Source organism: Magallana gigas, chromosome 1 (genome assembly GCF_963853765.1).
Source record: "Magallana gigas chromosome 1, xbMagGiga1.1, whole genome shotgun sequence".
Taxonomy (NCBI): Eukaryota; Metazoa; Mollusca; class Bivalvia; order Ostreida; family Ostreidae; genus Magallana; species Magallana gigas.
The window spans coordinates 29,397,819-29,417,581 of record NC_088853.1 but is presented as its reverse complement, the minus strand read 5'-3'; the positions used below and the strand labels follow the sequence as shown (position 1 = coordinate 29,417,581).

General features: G+C 35.8%; 1 protein-coding gene across 1 annotated transcript; it reads left to right on the top strand.

The window, feature by feature from the left end:
- Positions 1-508: 508 nt before the first annotated feature.
- Positions 509-6,374, top strand: LOC136275805 (uncharacterized). Its single transcript, XM_066085822.1, has 5 exons — positions 509-1,423; positions 1,528-1,653; positions 1,794-1,934; positions 2,147-2,189; positions 6,057-6,374. The coding sequence occupies exons 1-5, from the start codon at positions 1,158-1,160 to the stop codon at positions 6,372-6,374; spliced, it is 894 nt and encodes a 297-aa protein (XP_065941894.1). The 5' UTR covers positions 509-1,157.
- The last annotated feature ends 13,389 nt before the right edge of the window (positions 6,375-19,763 follow it).

Below are 19,763 nucleotides of genomic sequence, written 5' to 3'. Positions count from 1 at the left end.
CAATCATAAACTAGGCACAACACGACACTACTAAGTTTTTGCTTGTATCCAAAGCAATCAAAAGTCTTAAACTTAGCAAGGACAAGACAGTTGCCACTCGTGGTCCATCACTCGCCCCCTTCTGAGACAACTAATTGTATCTCTCCCAGCAGCCTGTTCCTCAAAAACCCAGGCCACACTATCAATTGTATTAGATTTGGGAGGGGCTTTTATTTCACTCCGAAACATTTTAGCAAAGTTAACGCAATTATTTAGACGTGACGGCACACACCTGTCACGAACAGGGAATGAACTGTACATCAAAAACTTGGCAGGGAGATTGTTCACATCTTTATCCAACACGGACAGGAAATTCCCCCAAGACAATTTTGGAGTTAAAGAACGCATCTCATGGGGGGATGTAATTGTTTCTTTTCTGGTTTGTGTGTGTGTGTGTGTGTGTGGGTGGGGGGGGGGGGGGGGGGGGGTAATGGAGATCATTATATCAATGTTCGTGGCGGGTCATGGGGGACGTAATGGGAGGTCTTTTCGGGACATGTCTGGCCTGTGCGTTTCCCCCATCTGTCAATGAGGCGGAGGGCCGGTGTAAATGTGTTGGGAAATTGGCATCCTATGTGCTAATGATTGGGGTTCACAAGTAGTACGCCATACTTGGGACCCCCTCCACCTTCTTACAACGGAGAGGAGACTCACCGGGGGTACTCAAGGTTAGCAAGTACGAGTATATACCAGGAAGCAATTACCGGAAAACTGGGTAAACAGTCATGTCTCGAGTCATCCCCGTCCACATGTCATTTATCAAGCATGGGACATCTCTGGCACTTGTAATCAACACAAGGCCCCTGTCTTGCCCGTTATGCCCCTTTTGCGTGTTGCTATTTCGGTGGACCCCCCGACCTTCCATAGCAGAGCAAGGACAGTGTGGCCTTTCTTCAACATCCATGGACTTTGTGGTTAACATATTTTTGCTTTTGTCATATAGACATTGACATTTAATTAGTTCATATTTATTGCAATCCATTCTAGACACTGTAGTGTACATAACATTGTTCTCATTAATTTATAAATATTAAATATTATTAATAAGAAATAAAGGGATAGTGAAAGAACAGTACTTGATTTTATGACACAATGACATGAATTAGTTAAATTTTCTGATGTCGGTACATATGCTTTCTCTCTATCTTCAACATAAAGACATAAACTTTACAATGCTTCCAACCCACGTCAAAGAAACCATTGACTTGCTTCATCTACTGGTTGAAAACTATCAAAGAAAGCAGTTACAAGACACAGAGTATCAGAAATGTGGTGATTTGTTCTTAGAGGTGGATGATAGAACCAACCTTGCAAGGAGAATGAGAGGTGCAGCACATGAATTGACACCAGAATCCTTCCTTGAACAAACAGGTATTTTCTTTTAATCCTAATTAAAATCTTTTATTTGCAATTACTATGATTACCAGGTTAGGATTTTTATAATGATTTATAACATTTGATAATTATATTTTATTGTAGGAATTCCACTGATCTGATACAGGAAATTGAGGATGCGTTCTGTACGGGATCTTCTGTCCTACCATCATTTGGAATACTGGATCCACAAAACTTACCTGACACTGTGCAGGAACTATTGGATTACAATCAATTATAGCCATTAATTTGTCATTGTAACCAATCCAATCCAAATAATAAAATTGGTTTTACTGTCTTACAGCATGATTTTAATTTTAGAAATACTTTAAAAATAGTTTCAATTTTTTGTTAAACTTTGTTGTTTTTTTTCAGGAGAGCATAAACAGATTAGTTGAGTTTTATGGAACTGCAAAAGGTGACACATTCCAGGGACACAGAGTCCAGGTTCGAGCACAGTTTGACCCTGTGGCCCTCAGGACAGAGCTTGAAAATTTTAAGCGACACCATTTCATGTTGAGGTAAATTTCAATGCTCTGCAGTTATTGTTCTTCATTGACTTGATATATTTTTTTTACTCTTGAGTTGAGGTTTTTAACATTTATTTGATTTTAACCTACTTTTTTTAAAAGAAGATTTTTAACATTTATTTGTTTTCAACTTATTTTTTTTTCTAAAGGAGTTCTGAAGGGAATGTTATGTTTTCTGAGTTCTTTTTTCAATGTTTAGTTAGTATTGGAGGAGATATTGATCAATTCGACTCAAAGAAAATAAAGGTAAAAACTAATGTGTATTTACCGGTAAATGAATTTAATGTTTATTCACACTCAAAATCTTTGAAATCCAAATATTCATAAGCTTAATTTTTATTGCTGATGGATTATTAAATCAATTATCTAATATAATTTTTTTTTCGTTTAAAAAAAAAAGCAAAAAGCAAAATTAAATGATTGGAAACATTTTTAAATTATTTTTAAAGTATTTTTCAAATGTAATTAGGATTGAATTATCATTTATTATTCATTTGCAAAATATATATTTCATTTTTGTGTTTGGTTTCAATGAGAAATATCAGCAATATACTTTTTTTTCAGGAGAAGAGGATGCACAACATTTCAAAGCATATATAAGGAGTTCGTTCTGTCAGGATATTGTCTTGAAAGACTGTTTCCTCTGATATATCATCTTTATTACCTGGCTTTGATTATTCCATCATCAACAGCTCTGGTAGAAAGGGGATTTTCGCTCATGTCAAATATTGTCACAACAAAAAGAAATAGGCTCACTGAACAAAACACAGCTGCCTTAATGAGGATTTGTCACCGGAACAAGGGTTATGCAGTGAAAATGTAGAGAAACTTGCTGACAACTTCGAAGGATTAAGAAAAAGAAAACAAGATATCTGTGAGCCAATGCTCACTAGTGATACCCCCGCTCTGATGTGAATATGCAAAATAAGCAAAGTCGTCATTTAACAGGAAGTTGGCGTCCGATTGGTACAAAAATATATCCCTCGATATGGCATGCCTATACAAATACTGTGTAAAAATTTCAAGCATCTGCGATAAACAGTTGCTGAGAATTCTTTGACGAAAATTTGTTTGAAAATTTTGGTTAACAAATAAGCAAAGTCGTCATTTAACAGGAAGTTGGCATCCGATTGGTACAAAAATATATCCCACGATATGGCATGCCTTAACAAACACTGTGTTGAAATTTCAAGCATCTGCGATAAATAGCTGCTGAGAAATCTTTGACGGAAATTTGTTTGAAAATTTTGGCTAAAAATAAACAAAGTCATCATTTCACAGGAAGTTTGACGTCCGATTGAGTCAAAAATATATCCCACAATATGGCATGCCTATACAAATAGTGTGTTAAAATTTCAAGCATCTGTGATAAATGGTTGCTGAGAAATCTTTGACGGAAATTTGTTTGAAAATTTTGGCTAAAAATAAACAAAGTCGTCATTTAACAGGAAGTTGACGCCGATTGGTACAAAAATATATCCCACGATATGGCATGCCTATACAAATAGTGTGTTAAAATTTCAAGCATCTGCAATAAATATTTGCTGAGAAATCTTTGACGAAATATGTTTGAAAATTTTGGCTAAAAATAAACAAAGTCGTCATTTAACAGGAAGTTGACGCCGATTGGTACAAAAATATATCCCACGATATGGCATGCCTATACAAATAGTGTGTTAAAATTTCAAGCATCTGCAATAAATATTTGCTGAGAAATCTTTGACGAAAATTTGTTTGAAAATTTTCCTTAAAAAATAAGCAAAGTCGTCATTTAACAGGAAGTTGACGTCTGATTGGTACAAAAATATATCCCACGATATGGCATGCCTATACAAATACTGTGTAAAAATTTCAAGCATCTGCGATAAACAGTTGCTGAGAATTCTTTGACGAAAATTTGTTTGAAAATTTTGGTTAAAAAATAAGCAAAGTCGTCATTTAACAGGAAGTTGGCGTCCGATTGGTACAAAAATATATCCCACGATATGGCATGCCTATACAAATACTGTGTAAAAATTTCAAGCATCTGCTATAAACAGTTGCTGAGAATTCTTTGACGAAAATTTGTTTGAAAATTTTCCTTAAAAAATAAGCAAAGTCGTCATTTAACAGGAAGTTGGCGTCCGATTGGTACAAAAATATATCCCACGATATGGCATGCCTTAACAAACACTGTGTTAAAATTTCAAGCATCTGCGATAAATAGTTGCTGAGAATTCTTTGACGAAAATTTGTTTGAAAATTTTCCTTAAAAAATAAGCAAAGTCGTCATTTAACAGGAAGTTGGCGTCCGATTGGTACAAAAATATATCCCACGATATGGCATGCCTTAACAAACACTGTGTTAAAATTTCAAGCATCTGCGATAAATAGTTGCTGAGATAAATGCGACAGAAATTTTTGTTACGGACGGACAGACAGACGGACAGACAGACAGACAGACGGACAGACGGACGGACAGACAGACACACAAGGGTAAAACAGTATACCCCCTCTCCTTCGGAGCGGGGGTATAATTACAAATATAGAATTGTATGTGGTGAATCATGAAAATGTGTTATTTTAATAGCAAATTTATGAAAGGTTATTAATTTCTTGTATGTATTGTATTTTGCACTCAATAAGGTTGAAAAACAATATCATTAATTTTTCCCAAAATGGTGAAAATGTCGATGATTTTTCCAAAATGTAAAGGTCTAGGCCCTATATCAAAAATGTAAAAAAAAATCACTGAATATGCGAGGAAAATGAGCGGAAACTGCAAATAACTGGAATTTTCTACGTCCAAGGGCCATTACTCTGTCGAAAATGGCTCGATCATACCCAATAGCGAACTTTACCTAGATATTATCATGATAAACCATTATACTAAATTTCATTTCGATATGTTTATCCTCTGCGTAGAAAATGAGCAGAAACTGCAAATAACTAGAATTTTTCTACGTCCAAGGGCCATTACTCTGTCGAAAATGGCTCGTTTGTACCCAATATCATACTTGACCTAGACATTATCCTGATAAACCTGTATACCATATTTCATTTCAATATGATTATCCTCTACGAATAAAATGAGCGGAAACTGCATATAACTGGAATTGTTCTAAGTCAAAGGACCATTACTGTGGAATCATTAAAATTCGTCGGAGCCAATTTTTGTGGATTGGTTCGTGGGGACGAAATTCAAGAGGAATATGACTTTATAGCTCTAATTTATTAATTCGTGGGGGATAATAATTCGTGGATGAGAGGTACCTACGAATTCCACGAAAATTGAGCCACCACGAAATATAATGATTTCACAGTACTCTGTCGAAAATGGCTCGATGGTACCCAATATCGAACTTGACCTAGATATTATCATGATAAACCTGTATACTTAAATTTCATTTTAATATGTTTATCCTCTGCGAAAAAAATGAGCGGAAACTGCAAATAACTGGAATTTTTCTACGTCCAAGGGCCATAACTCTGTCGAAAATGGCTCAATCGTACCGAATATCAAATTTGACCTAGATATTATCATGATAAACCTGTATACCATTTATACTATTATAGAAATAGTCATTGGAAACGTACCATTTTTAGATACGAGAATACATGTTTGTTTTATTTATTGTCCCCCTATAGAAGCATCTTTATCAAAGTTGAAACTTTTCTTTAAAAAGTTAAGCATTTGTATTGATTTGAAAGAACCTGTATTAATAATGGGGGATTTTAATGTTGACATACAGGACATCTTTATTCTCAATAACTTCTTCAGCACAACTTATTCTTTCAAACAACTAATTGTCCAACCAACAGCTGATTATGGAACTATATTAGATCATGTGCACACTAAAATTGCAACTGAAAAAAAATTACTTAGTGGAACACTGGAATCGTACTATTCTGATCACAAGCCTGTGTTTATTATCATAGCTCAAAATAATAGTGCAATATAAGCTTGTATTTTCTAATGGACAAGAAAAATGATCAAATAAGACTCTAATAAAACCGCAAAACTTTACTTTATAAAAGGGAATATCAGTTTTTTATACACAATTTTTTAAAACTTAAATTGACAGGACATTCACTTAATCGAATTATATATTTTATTTCACTTTATTGATATAGATGCTGACCCTCCATTCAATTCTTAAGTTGCACAGTGTTAAGAATGGGAGTGCTCCCTATGCCAAGCCAGTAAAGGTTGTTGTCTGCGGGGTGTCGGATGTGTTCCACTACAGGAATGAAAGAAAACCAGACAACAAAATGTGGATTGTTGGTTTAGCGGACGAGTCGATGAACATTAAGGGGGTGCTCAACCATGAGGAACATCTCAAAAAATGCGTAGTTGGTCACTGCCTTCTTATCAGCAATGCCATCGTTATGAGTGACCCAGAGAGGCTAGTTATCACAAAGGAAACAGTTCTGAGGAGATCGGGGGTCTAGAAGTCCCAGAGGACTTGCAAAGGCTAGCAAAGCTGATTGCATGTCCCATGCCTGCCCTAGAAGTTCCGTTAGTGCGGGTATGAATTTTACCAGTTAAAACGATTGCGACAGTCGTAGGACGGATTGTTTCAGTAAGTAAATAATTTAGCCCTTCCCCACGAATTTACATCCTCAACGAAAAAAAGTTTAGAAAGAGTATTCTTTCTTACTGAAACTGAAAACTGACGAATTCACGAAATTACATCTCCACAAATAAGCAAAAAACCAACAATCCACCAAAATTGACCCCCACGAATTGCAATGATTCCACATTATGTGTCAATTTCAGAGTTTTAGCAATGTGTGTGTGTGTGTATGTGTATGGGTAATATATACACCCATACATACCATAATGTTTAACTAGGGCATTACTCTATGAGTGATCTATATTGATTATAGTATGTCTGTCCATCAATCTGTCCATTGTAGATCACTTATATAATATCTATCATATCATTTTTCTGAAGATTATCTCTCAAACCAAGTTTGAGATATAATATGAACCAACTTTATAGGTCAATAATCAAGGTAAAACAATGTATTACCATCTTAACTATGTCTAGTTCTAAATAAGTTGACATCATGCATTCTCAGAGCAAACTTTGAAATAAATATTTGGATATTTGATTCATCTAATGGAAGTAAAAAGTCTGTGAGTTACATTACATTTATTTAGGAATGGATTGTGAAGACCAGAATGTTGATGTGAAAATTTCTGCAATTACATGTACAACTAACATTGATTTATATGTTGTTTCCAATGCTCCAGTTGTAGTGTTTGATCTGGAAACAACTGGACTGAGTGAGTGAAGTATTTATCTTGAGAATATTTTGAAATTTGAAAAATTGCTTGTGCAAGGGTGCATGAGCAGTTTTAATTTCTTTTCAGTGTATATTATTCATTGCTATTGATATGACATTATAAACATCTTTACAGGTAGGTCAGCTGATATAATCCAGATTGCTGCACACTCCACACATTACAATACCTTTAACACATGTCTTTCCAAACCAATCAATATCAAAGGAGGCAATAGATAAAACGCAAATTCACGTGTTAGGGAATAAAATGTTCTTCCAGAGTAAGGAAGTTAATTATAAGCTTCCACACAATGCTTTGGAAGACTTTATTTCATTCATGTCCACCTTTCCGGAGAAGCCATTGTTTGTTGGACACAACATTAAACGTTTGGACTGTCATGTTCTGTACAACGCACTAAAATCACGACACATGTGGAATGAATTCTCTAATCATGTGTGTGGTTTTTTGGACACTTTGGATTATTTAAAGAAACTCACCCAGGGCTTAGTTCCTATAGCCAAACTTCACTTGTACAAGCACTTCTACCTGGTCAGAGTTTCATGGCTCACAATTTCAATGATAATGCTTCAACACTTCTCTAGCTTATTGAGGAAAAGAGTCAGCTTAACGAAGCCAGGGTTAAACAATTCAGCTTTCCGTGCTCATATTGTAGTGACTTTCAACTTGAACAAAAAAATTTAGAAACATTTTCAGAAGCCATTAATGCTAAGGCCAATTCCAAAGCAATAGCTACTTAAGCTGCACGTTCAAACTTGAAATTCTCCACTTGAGACTAGCAGTTGAAAGAGATGGAATTGATGGATTACATGCCTTGATATCTGAACCTACGAAATCTGGTAAACCAAGAGTAACATCCTGCTGCAAAGTTATCAAGAAGATTTTTGTTTTCCTGACTCGGGAATGCTGAGAACAGTGGTACATGTCTTTAGTCATGTTACATGTACATATGCAAGGTACGTTGTACATTAGCTATTTCTTGCAATTTATAGCTCACCTCAGCTAAAAACTCAAGTGAGCTTTTCTGATCACTTTATGTCCGGCTTCCGACCGTCTGTCTGTTAAAGTTCAGATACCGTTTTCCCTATATAACCCATTGTAAATCGGCGGGGATGAGAGATTAGACCAAACTTTGAGTGCGGTAAACAGATAAACCATCAGGTCATTTTTTTTAAATTTTGCATATAAATCAATCATAAGCTATCCCTTCACTGTAGACAATTTTATAAAAATCGTATTTTTGGAACTTTCTCCCCCGAGACTCCTTAAATGATATGTACATGTACTATAATCAAAATCTTATCAATAGGAGGCCGTCTGACCTGACAATGTTGGAGGCTATCAGCATGTGGCTGCGCTGGCAGATTGCCTTTACCATTTAAGGAATAAAGAGCCACCAGTCATTCAAATGCTGATGCTGACAAAGTGATCAGGTTGTGGAACAGTCTTGCTCCCTTTGACCAAGCGCCATATAAGTTTAGAGACAACTTAAAGCAGCAGTTGATCAAAGTGAGATTTAAAGCCCCAAAATCAACCAGAGTGGACCTTGTACCTGGAGTGCAAAGTGTAAAGCGGTAATTATTTATGTGTTTATTCTTTATTTTGATTTTTAGAGTTGCAATAATAAAATAATTTAATATAATCAAATTTTGATCAAATCTCCGTTCTTAAAACAGCTGGCCAGATACAAACAGGTATCAGGAGGCCTTCATCTCACGGCTCTGTATGGGTTGTCCGTCCTCAACTTCCAAGGATGGAAGACGCCAACCAAGGTGGAAAGCAGTTGTGGACGCCTACAACAGAGTGCGTGATATTCACGATGGGAAAATACTGGCAGAAACAAACCTTCAACAGCCAGATGTTAACCAGCGCACTCTGACTGCATGGTATGCCATTTTTATATGTAGTTAAAAAGTTTATTTGCAATCATTCAAAGTATCAGCTATGCAAGAACTAACTTTTTCCTTTTTAAAATGCAGGTATAGAGCAAGAGGACAAGAAGGGAGATGGAGACATTGGAGCAGGGTCTGAAACTTCAAGGAGCCCCGTCTGTTGCGGCCCAGTCACTGCCTCTTCCAATGCTAAAACTAAAGGCCTTGGAGACTGGAACAGCAGACCCCATGGATTCACTGTGAAGCTATCCACTGTTGGACAAAGCACCAAAGGAAGACGGAGGGTTTTTCCAGAGCAACCAGTGTTTGACCAACCCGTGCCAATCGCCAACATTCCTCCAGTGAAAATAGACCAAGTGCCATCTCAGGTTCTCTTAATACCATACTCTATCAAGCACTACCAGAAGATGAAACAGCAGTCAGTGGAGAAAGGGAACCTCAAAAGACCCTATGTTTGGAAGGCCCTTGTCACTTCTTGTGGTAAATGTGGAGAGGACAAGTCAGGAGGAGGCCATCAGCAGTACTTTGGAAACATTTACTGTCCCTCAAAGACTGCCATATCCTATGATGCTTGGAAGACGGAGTTGAGAGAAAAAGGATATGGCAAGAGGAAAGCGAAGGCAGACAAGACTGCAAAAGGAGATCTCTCTTCAGATGACAAGTGAGAGTCTTCACCGAAACCAAAATTAAAAAAAAAAAACCAAAAGACATTGTAAAAATACGTTTAATGCTGCCTAGTTTAGCTAACTGCTTAACTAGAATGTCCCAAGCCCTTAGAGACATATAGTAAGAATACTGTATGTCTCATAAAGCAGAGAGAAAGTTTTATGGTATCTTTAATAATGCTTAATTAGGTCTTTGAAAATTTACTTTGCTTTCTGTCACTTAAAATTCTCATGATGCAACAAAAGCATACTTGTCTTTTTAACAAGAGATCCAGGTTCGAACCCTGGTGGGTATATAATAGTGACACAAGTGAAATAATTCATTTAAACATTTATATTTAATATCAAAAATTTATATTTTTTAGATATTTTAAGTGATACCATGTGGCAATAACAATAAAATAACAGTAATCATCAGGTAAATCAGATACTTCTCACCACTTTTATTAAATTGTAGGAACTTGCTTATGATGAAACCTTGCTGTTGGTGTTTGACGATGAGGTGGACAATGATTGAAATTGGGGAAACACTCCAACTATGGATTTCAAGAGTGGAACAATTAGCGCCGTGTTCCCTACCTTGCCTGTCCTACCCCTTCATGTAACAACACTAAACTTAGTCCTGCTGAATCCAGTCGATACATGAATTGCAAAAACTGTGGAAAAAAACTATAGTCAGACTGCTTGCGCTAAGTACATACTACGTTGGGTACGATTGAATAATTTCACAGGATGAATCTCTGCCGTTCAGTCAATTGAAAGGTCACTGAGAAGTGACAAAGGTCACTGAAAAGTGACTGAATGGCATATTTGTGCCATTCAGTCACCTTCTAGACTATTCAGTTGACTGAATGGCAGAGCTTCATCCTGTGTTTTTGCAAGAGTTAAAGATTCAGATCATTTGCAGTTACTTTTCCTTTTTGAACAGATTTTCCAACGAAAATATCCGGTTATTGAAATGGTGAAAATGGCAGGCAGTTGCCAAAAGGGTACCCTCATTGCACGAATAACTCCTCCGTTTTCAAAATAGGAAGTAGTAATATAGAGTGGGTCTTTTCGTGCTAATTTGAAGTTCCAACAAATTTGAGGCAACGACGATAGATCATGGAAGTGTATTATACCAAGATAGCAAGTTCAGGAAGTCCAAATCGGATATGAATAGATCAATAACACGAAAGTTTTAATTCTTTTAACAACTTAATTTGTTCATCAATACACAAATAATTACATATTAAAATATTTTGACAACATATTATAAGGGCCATTTCTTCTCGCGACGGATGTTGTATAATTTATATTGCAATAAGTTGGTTCGTAAGAACATGTTTCATAAAACTAATGCATTAATCTGAATTCCGAGAATATGTATGAAGTATAATAAAGTCAAGGGAAAATATATTTATACCCCCGCTCCGAAGGAGAGGGGGTATACTGTTTTACCCTTGTGTGTCTGTCTGTCTGTCCGTCCGTCCGTCCGTCTGTCTGTCTGTCCGTCTGTCTGTCCGTCCGTAACAAAAATTTCTGTCGCATTTATCTCAGCAACTATTTATCGCAGATGCTTGAAATTTTAACACAGTGTTTGTTAAGGCATGCCATATCGTGGGATATATTTTTGTACCAATCGGACGTCAACTTCCTGTTAAATGACGACTTTGCTTATTTTTTAACCAAAATTTTCAAACCAATTTTCGTCAAAGAATTCTCAGCAACTGTTTATCGCAGATGCTTGAAATTTTTACACAATATTTGTATAGGCATGCCATATCGTGGGATATATTTTTGTACCAATCGGACGTCAACTTCCTGTTAAATTGCGATTTTGCTTATTTTTTAACCAAAATTTTCAAACCAATTTTCGTCAAAGAATTCTCAGCAACTGTTTATCGCAGATGCTTGAAATTTTTACACAATATTTGTATAGGCATGCCATATCGTGGGATATATTTCTGTACCAATCAGACGTCAACTTCCTGTTAAATGACGACTTTGTTTATTTTTAGCCAAAATTTTCAAACCAATTTTCGTCAAAGATTTCTCGGCAGCTATTTATCGCAGATGCTTGAAATTTTAACACACTATTTGTTTTGGCATGCCATATTTAGGGATATATTTTTGTATCACTCGGACGTCAACTTCCTGTTAAATAATGACTTTGTTTATTTTTTGACAAAATTTTCAAACAAATTTTCGTCAAAGATTTCTCAGCAGCTATTTATCGGAGATGCTTGAAATTTTTACACAGTGTTTGTTTAGGCATGCCATATTGTGTGATATATTTCTGTACCAATCAGACGTCATCTTCCTGTTAAATGAGTACTTTGTTTATTTTAGCCAAAATTTTCAAACCAATTTTCGTCAAAGATTTCTCAGCAGCTATTTATCGCAGATGCTTGAAATTTTAACACACTATTTGTTTAGGCATGCCATATTGTGGGATATATTTCTGTACCAATCGGATGCCAGCTTTCTGTTAAATGTCGACTTTGTTTATTTTGCATATTCACATCAGAGCGGGGGTATTACTAGTGAGCATTGGCTCACAGATATCTTGTTGTTATTACAATAGATTTGAATTGAAATCCGAGGAGTCAAATTCTAGATCTTTCTTTGTAAATGAATACAAAAAAAAAAGATTCCGCCAAATTCTTTTGGATTAATAAAACACCATCGTTCGCTCAAAAAAGAAAATTATACAAACATGAAAAAGACTGTAAGATTTAAAGGTGATGATACAATAATTAACAATCCTTATGAAGATCGTAAGGGGGAATGGATGATAATGGTCGTGGACCGATGTCGTTTTCGGACACGGATTAATTGTTTATTACAAATCCTCGAACCAATACTTGAAAAACGTTTAAGTTTCATATAAATTAAATTATTCATGCAATGTTTAATGATGAAACAATATTAAAACTACGTAAAATTTCGAACTTTCCGTAAATAAATCTCAGAAAAGACCCACGTTTTCTATTTAAGATACATTTAAAATACGTTTTAGAATAAAATTATTTGAAGGATGTGTACATGTATCAATGCTATAAACATAAATCGGAAATGATTACCTTTCATGAGGATGTGTAGTTGTATCTTATTATTTCACATCCTTGTTTGAATACAGTTTAATGTAATTATTATATGGTTCATTAGACAAACGTCCGTTTGATGTGTTATTGTTTTATAAGATGAAATCATTTAAATGTTATAAACCAATCAGACAAATTTTCGGAAATGACAGTATTTCTGATTTAACTCTAGTATAGGTATAGGTTCATTCATTTAGATAGAAAAACTGACGATACATTAAAACATGTACATTAGGCAATGGTGAACGTTGAGTCGACATACAGGAATGGAAATCAACGGAAAATCGTCAGTTCCCAACTAAGAAAGGCATCAGTTTAAACTTGCAGCTTTTTAAAACCCTAACTCTCTCCATTGATTTGATCAATACAGCCCTAACCAACAAGAAGATCTGAACTATCATATCGGTGCAAATATATTCGTAACGGTCAAAGAAGACAGTTTCTGTGTTGGCATAAGAAGATACTGAAAACCAGAGAATGGAGAAAACCTCGTACCCACCAAGAAGGGGATTTGCCTTCGTCCTCTCGAATACTTAAATCTAATATCACATCTGAGTAACATTGAAAAAGCCGTTTCCGAACTGGAAAACACTAAACCCTGTTTTTTACAGGAAGATCATCAAAACCAACTAGGGATGATTGAATCTACTAAAACGTTGAAAGTGAATGTAACTGACACAGTTATCAGAACAATTAGTATAGAAGACTAAAAATGGAAGAAAAAAAATCGATGTCACACTGTGACGGGATATGGCAGAGGAAGATATTTGTCAATTTCACACTGCATGCCTAATGAATGGAAACTACACAGAAGTCCTAACACAACACGTAATTCAAAGATTCAGGTAAACAACATATAACTGGAATTTTTCTACGTCCAAGGGCCATAAATCTGTCGAAAATTGCGCTCTCGTACCCAATATCGAACTTGACCGAGATATTATCATGATAAACCTGTACACTAAATTTCATTTCAATATGTTCATCCCCTGCGAAGAAAATGAGCGGAAACTGCAAATAACTGGAATTTGTACACGTCCAAGGCCCATAACTCTGTCGAAAATGGCTCGATCGTACCCAATATCGAACTTGACCTAGATATTATCATAATAAACCTGTATACCATATTTCATTACAATGTGTTCATCCTCTGCTAAGAAAATGAACGGAAACTGTTGGTGGACCGACCGACCGACAGACAGCAGCAGAGCAATCATAAAAATGGGTGAAATATAACCGATCCCGTCAAAGTGAAATAAATTCTGATTGTAAATCTTTTCCAGATGTTGCATTAGAACATATTGTTTATTTCGAAAAATGTAATACAAGTGAAAAGCTGTCAATGTGACAGCAAACCGGGTTTTCTTTTATGTAAACTGTATCCATAATCCATGTCAACCTGTATCCAGTGAAATGGAGTACCCTACATGCATATGCAACATTTTGCCAAAAAATGGCTAAGTTCAAAAGCTAATAATTTTTTCATAAATTATCGGAAATCAAAATCCTAGCAATATGCACACCTCTGATATATGTACAATTGATCTGCAAAAGAACAACTTCCTATCTTGAGAACTGTAGGAGGAGTTATCCGTACAATAAGGTTACCCTATATGCAACATTTTGCCAAAAAATGACTAAGTTCAAAAGCTGGTATTTTATCGATAAATAAATGGAAATCAAATTCCTAGCAATATGCACACCTCTGATATATGTACAATTGATTTGCAAAAGAACAACTTCCTATCTTGAGAACTGTAGGAGAAGTTATCCGTACAATGAGGGTACCCTATATGCAACATTTTGCCAAAAAATGACTAAGTTCAAAAGCTGGTATTTTTTCGATAAATTATCGGAAATCAAATTCCTGGCAATATGCATACCTCTGATATATGTACAATTGATCTGCAAAAGAACAACTTCCTATCTTGAGAACTGTAGGAGGAGTTATCCGTACAATGAGGGTACCCTATATGCAATATTTTGCCAAAAAATGACTAAGTTCAAAAGCTTGTATTTTTTTGATAAATTATCGGAAATCAAAATCCTAGCAATATGCACACCTCTAATATATGTACAATTGATCTGCAAAAGAACAACTTCCTATCTTGAAAACTGTAGGAGGAGTTATCCGTACAATGAGGGTACCCTTTTGGCAGCCGCCCGCCCGCCCGCCATTTTCACCATTTTAATAACCGGATTTTTCCGTTGGAAAACCCGGTTAAAAATTAGTGTAAATATATTTTCAACTCTTTCCCACTCACTAGCGTCTGTGGACGCCCAGTCAGGATTTCCGCGCTAGCGTCTCTCGACGCCCAAAATTAAATTACCGCAGTAGCGTCTATGGACGCCTGACCAAGATTTCCTCGCGAGCGCTTGTTAACGTCTCTCTATTTTAAGAGTGTGTGAAAACGACACTATGACGTCGATAGTATTGGGGTAGATACCAAAACGAAGAAAAAATGTTGGCCAACAAAAATAGCAAATATGGATTGCGATAAAGTTACGTGGTACTAAAAATAAAATCACAGAACCTGAAATGAGGGCATACCTCGGCTGAAATATTGTGATTGGAATAAACCAACTCTCTTCGTACAAAGATTATTGGTTCAAGGATTTATTCCTCGGAAATGAAGGAGTAAGCTCTGTAATGACTGTTTATAAAGGTACGAGAAAATTACCGAGTATCTTCACGTTAGTGATAGAAGAACAGAACCTGCCTGGGGAACCCGGACTTATGACAAACTGTACAAAGTTCGTGAGGTTATTGTAATGGCAAAAAAACAACTTTAAAACAACTACAAACCCCATGGAAACCTGGCAATTGATGAGGCCATGGTTAAATGGACTGGTAGACTTTCATTTAAAAAGTACTTGCCACCAAAGCCCATCAAGAAAGGGATCAAAATTTGGATGAGATGCGATTCAGTCAATGCATATCTGATTGACTTTGAAATCTACCTTAGGAAAGGAACACAAGTATCCGAACATGGATTGGGAACGAAGTTGTCACACGATTGACAAGAGACATCACAGTAATCCATTTCCGTGTTTACTTTGACAATTATTTCACAAGTGTCCAACTGATGGTGGATTTGTTAGCCGACAAAATCTACGTTTGTAGAACTGTACGAATTAATAGAAGAGGGTTCCCGGATGACCTGAAGGGTCGCCTTCGACTTCAAAGAAGCCAGTCACTTACACGTCAAAGAGGAAGTTTCACTGCATCTGTGTGGCAAGACAAAAAACCTGTGGCCTTCCTAAGTACATTGAGTGACCCTCGAGCTCAAGTTCCAGTGACAAGGCAACATGGATGCCAGGAGCACAGGATGACACAACCCAATGCGGCAAACGAGTACAACAAGTACATGAATGGGGTTGACCGTCACGATCAGTTGAGGATGAAGTACTCCCTGGGAAGATACAGCAAGAAAGCCTGGAATTACACGTATTCCTTCCTGGTAAATTGCGCCATCGTAAATGCATTTATAGTGCCGTCAGTTATAGTAACTTTCTGTAGTTCTCCTTCGTAAAAGGTACCCTCAACATCTTCTCCGTTAATGTCCTGTATCTCGTAAATAGGAATTGTCTGTTTGATTAAACGAGACTTGACGATGTAATGTTCACCTGTCCTGTGTACATCGTAATCACGATCAAAAGGTTTGCGCACGTGAGATATGCGAACGGAATCGCCAATTTTAAATTTAAAGTGAATCGTCTTTGTTAACTTTGGTTTGGGGTTTACGTTTTTGAAACTGAGTCGTAAGCATCCAACCAAATATATGGTCCGTTACTCGTTTTGACTTGGAGAGGAGCTCTGTTATTCGTGCGGTGGTAGGTGGCGTTATAACTTTTAATGATTTTAGGTAGCACTTCCCCTCTTTGGTGGGTCTGAATGTGAGTCATGTAACGACGCAAACGAGCTTTGATGGTTTTGATACCCCTTTCTGCAACATTAGCTTTCTTTTCATTTCTAGAAAAGAAATGAGTTACATGTTTTTCTTTTAAAAAGTCTTGAACCTGTTTATTGTAGCACTCGGAACCCTTATCTGTTCATATATAAATAACTACATTATGTATATTACAGCCCTCAAAAGGATGGGACGTAAGAAGAGAGCAAACTCAATCAGTAGGACAACTAATCAAAGGCCTGAAGGGCCACAATGGCGTCGAGTTAAAGTAAATTTGAAGAATAAAAACATAGTAATCTTTTTTTTAAAAGTCAAAATAATCTCCACTATTACAACAATGCGTACATTTTTTATTTGTGTTATTTATGGTTCTCCTTCATTGATCAAATGTTCACTTAGGTACTGTAGATTAAACAACAATCCTTAAAACAAAGTATGATTTTGTAACTCTTAGCAATGTGTGTACTTAACATGAGACCAACTTTTCTTGTTGTTTGCTGGAGATTAATTTTATCAAAATTGAGTTGGGCGGTCAATTCAACAAAAATGAAATTTAATATAGATTTTATGCAGTCAACGAAAATAATAGAAATATCAAAATTGTGATTTTTTTATATTTTCAAAAATCATTCTGATTTGGTTATTGACCATTCATTTAGAAATTGGTATCAATTATACTTACTTTTTTAAAACAAATATAAAGACAAATACATTAGTCAACTTTAAAAAAAAAATCAAAAAATATTGTTTTTTTTATCACATAACTAATTAAATTACAATTTGTTACAAATTGACTCATCTAATTCTTAAAAAGTTTTGAATATTAATTAAAAATCTAAGTCTAGAAATATCTTAAAAATTTAGATTTTTTTAATAGATTTTTTCTCTATTCATATAGAATTAAAAATTAAAATTATGATTGTACTTAATTCGATATTTTGTGCATTGTATACTGCTGATAAACACACTGACTCTTATTATCAATTTGATTTAAAATTCACATGGGTCCAAATGACACGGGCCGAAAAGATCAGGGGTAGAAAAAAGAAGCACCCATTCACGGTGTTTACAAAGTGAAAGTAGGTCACTAGTTGGTTTAAAATCACTTTTGGTTGTGTATATACTTATTGCTCGGTATAGGAAGTTTTGTTTCTAAAAGAAAACATTTGTGCATTGTCAATATTCGATATGGATACAAAATAATCTGTTTCGCAGGCTGGTATATTTTATAGCCAAATTGAGTATGTAGGCCTAACTATCGCATGCGTCTCCGTGCAAGTGTATTCATCCGCTGAAACCCAGACATATTGTTTACAATAAAATATGAACATTTTCAAAGACATCAACCATTTTGTATCTGCCAACTTGTTTTGTTGACGTACAGTTCTGCTCGAAATTGAAGTATGTCATCTATTTTTCTTCAAACACATAAGAAAACTTTGCACTCATTTGAGTTGTTTGGCTCCTAAAAACTTTGCAACTTTCGGACGTACGATCCCTAGATGGCTTTCGAGCTTCGCTCGACGCCATCAAAATAAAAAGATAACCGAGAAGACAGTCAGTCCTACATATGACGTGGACGATGAATACAAATACACAGATCCTCCAATGGCCCATTCTATCACAGCTGCAGTAACTCAAAGTGTTTTGGGAGAACTCAAAAGAGCCGGAATACCCAGCCAACATGTTCAAAACAAAATGCATCCAGGATGTCAAGTTAACGATACTTATCCAGCTAAAAAAAAAAACAAACAAAGATGTGAAATGAAAAGGCAAGTACTCTCGACAGGTCGAAGATGGTAAGCTGTAGGCAAGCTGACAATCCACCAGGTCCAATTGTAACCAAAAACGAGGTATCTTTCTCATCTTTGCATGACTGGATAACAGCATAAAATATATTTCTGCAATTTATTACATGAAATATCCGGAACAACAATCTAACCTAGCTAAGCATTTAGAAGCAGTCAGTGATACAGCTTATGCCCATTTTTACAACATACATCCACTACCGCCATTTCCAAATTTAGAGGTGGCACACAGAGACTGTTGGATGCGAGATTAACTAATTCCACGTTAGTTTCATAATCACATGCGTATATAGTTTATTTTAAAAGTACGAATAACATTTTATTAATGAGTCTCCAGTTAAGCAACTTATATTAGAATACTATGTTGCACACTTTTTTTCAAGGGACTGTGTTTAAAGAACTATTTCATCGTATCTCTCTGCTATTAGATACATTCATAAAGTCTTCACCTTTGGGGATCCATGTTCGTACTTTTTAATAGAAGTTTTTATCAACATTAAAAAGGCATTCAAAATATTTTTTTTCAACATTTTATATATTATAATTTAAAGCATCTAATAAAGTTGTAAATTGTAGTATCTTTTAATGTCAAAATGAATTAGCAATGACAAAGGAGGCACCATATTGTACTCTTTCCTCGAAATCGTCTATTAAGATTGGATCTTACAAGACCTCCTAACGGCATACAAGGGAACTCTAAAAGAATTTGGTATACAACTTTAGTGTCCATGGCGAATGGAGAGTTTCTTTTTCTCAGTCAGAACAGAACCGTATTGCTAAGGAGTGACTGGCGATCAAGCATTAACAGTTAACGCTGAGTTAGCTTCGTTTGTCAATTACTGGTTCAGACAAGGTATAGAATATGATAGATACACTGAACTCACGAAAGATTCGATGAATGCTAGACCAGACAATTGTGAGAGTCTAGTCACTGTCAAAACGAACTAGTTAGTGTGGGGATTTTTACAACCCAATACTCGTACAATCGATAAGAAGTTACAAAATATTGAGACCTCTGTCGTTAAATCAGCAACTGTCATGGTTAAAGTGTGCGACAAAATCGGAAAGCTAGATGACCATTGTGTTTTTGAATTAATAGACAAAACTAGAACTGTCCTAATGGGACTAATACCCCCGCTAGGCTAATTTCAAATGGGACAAATAATTG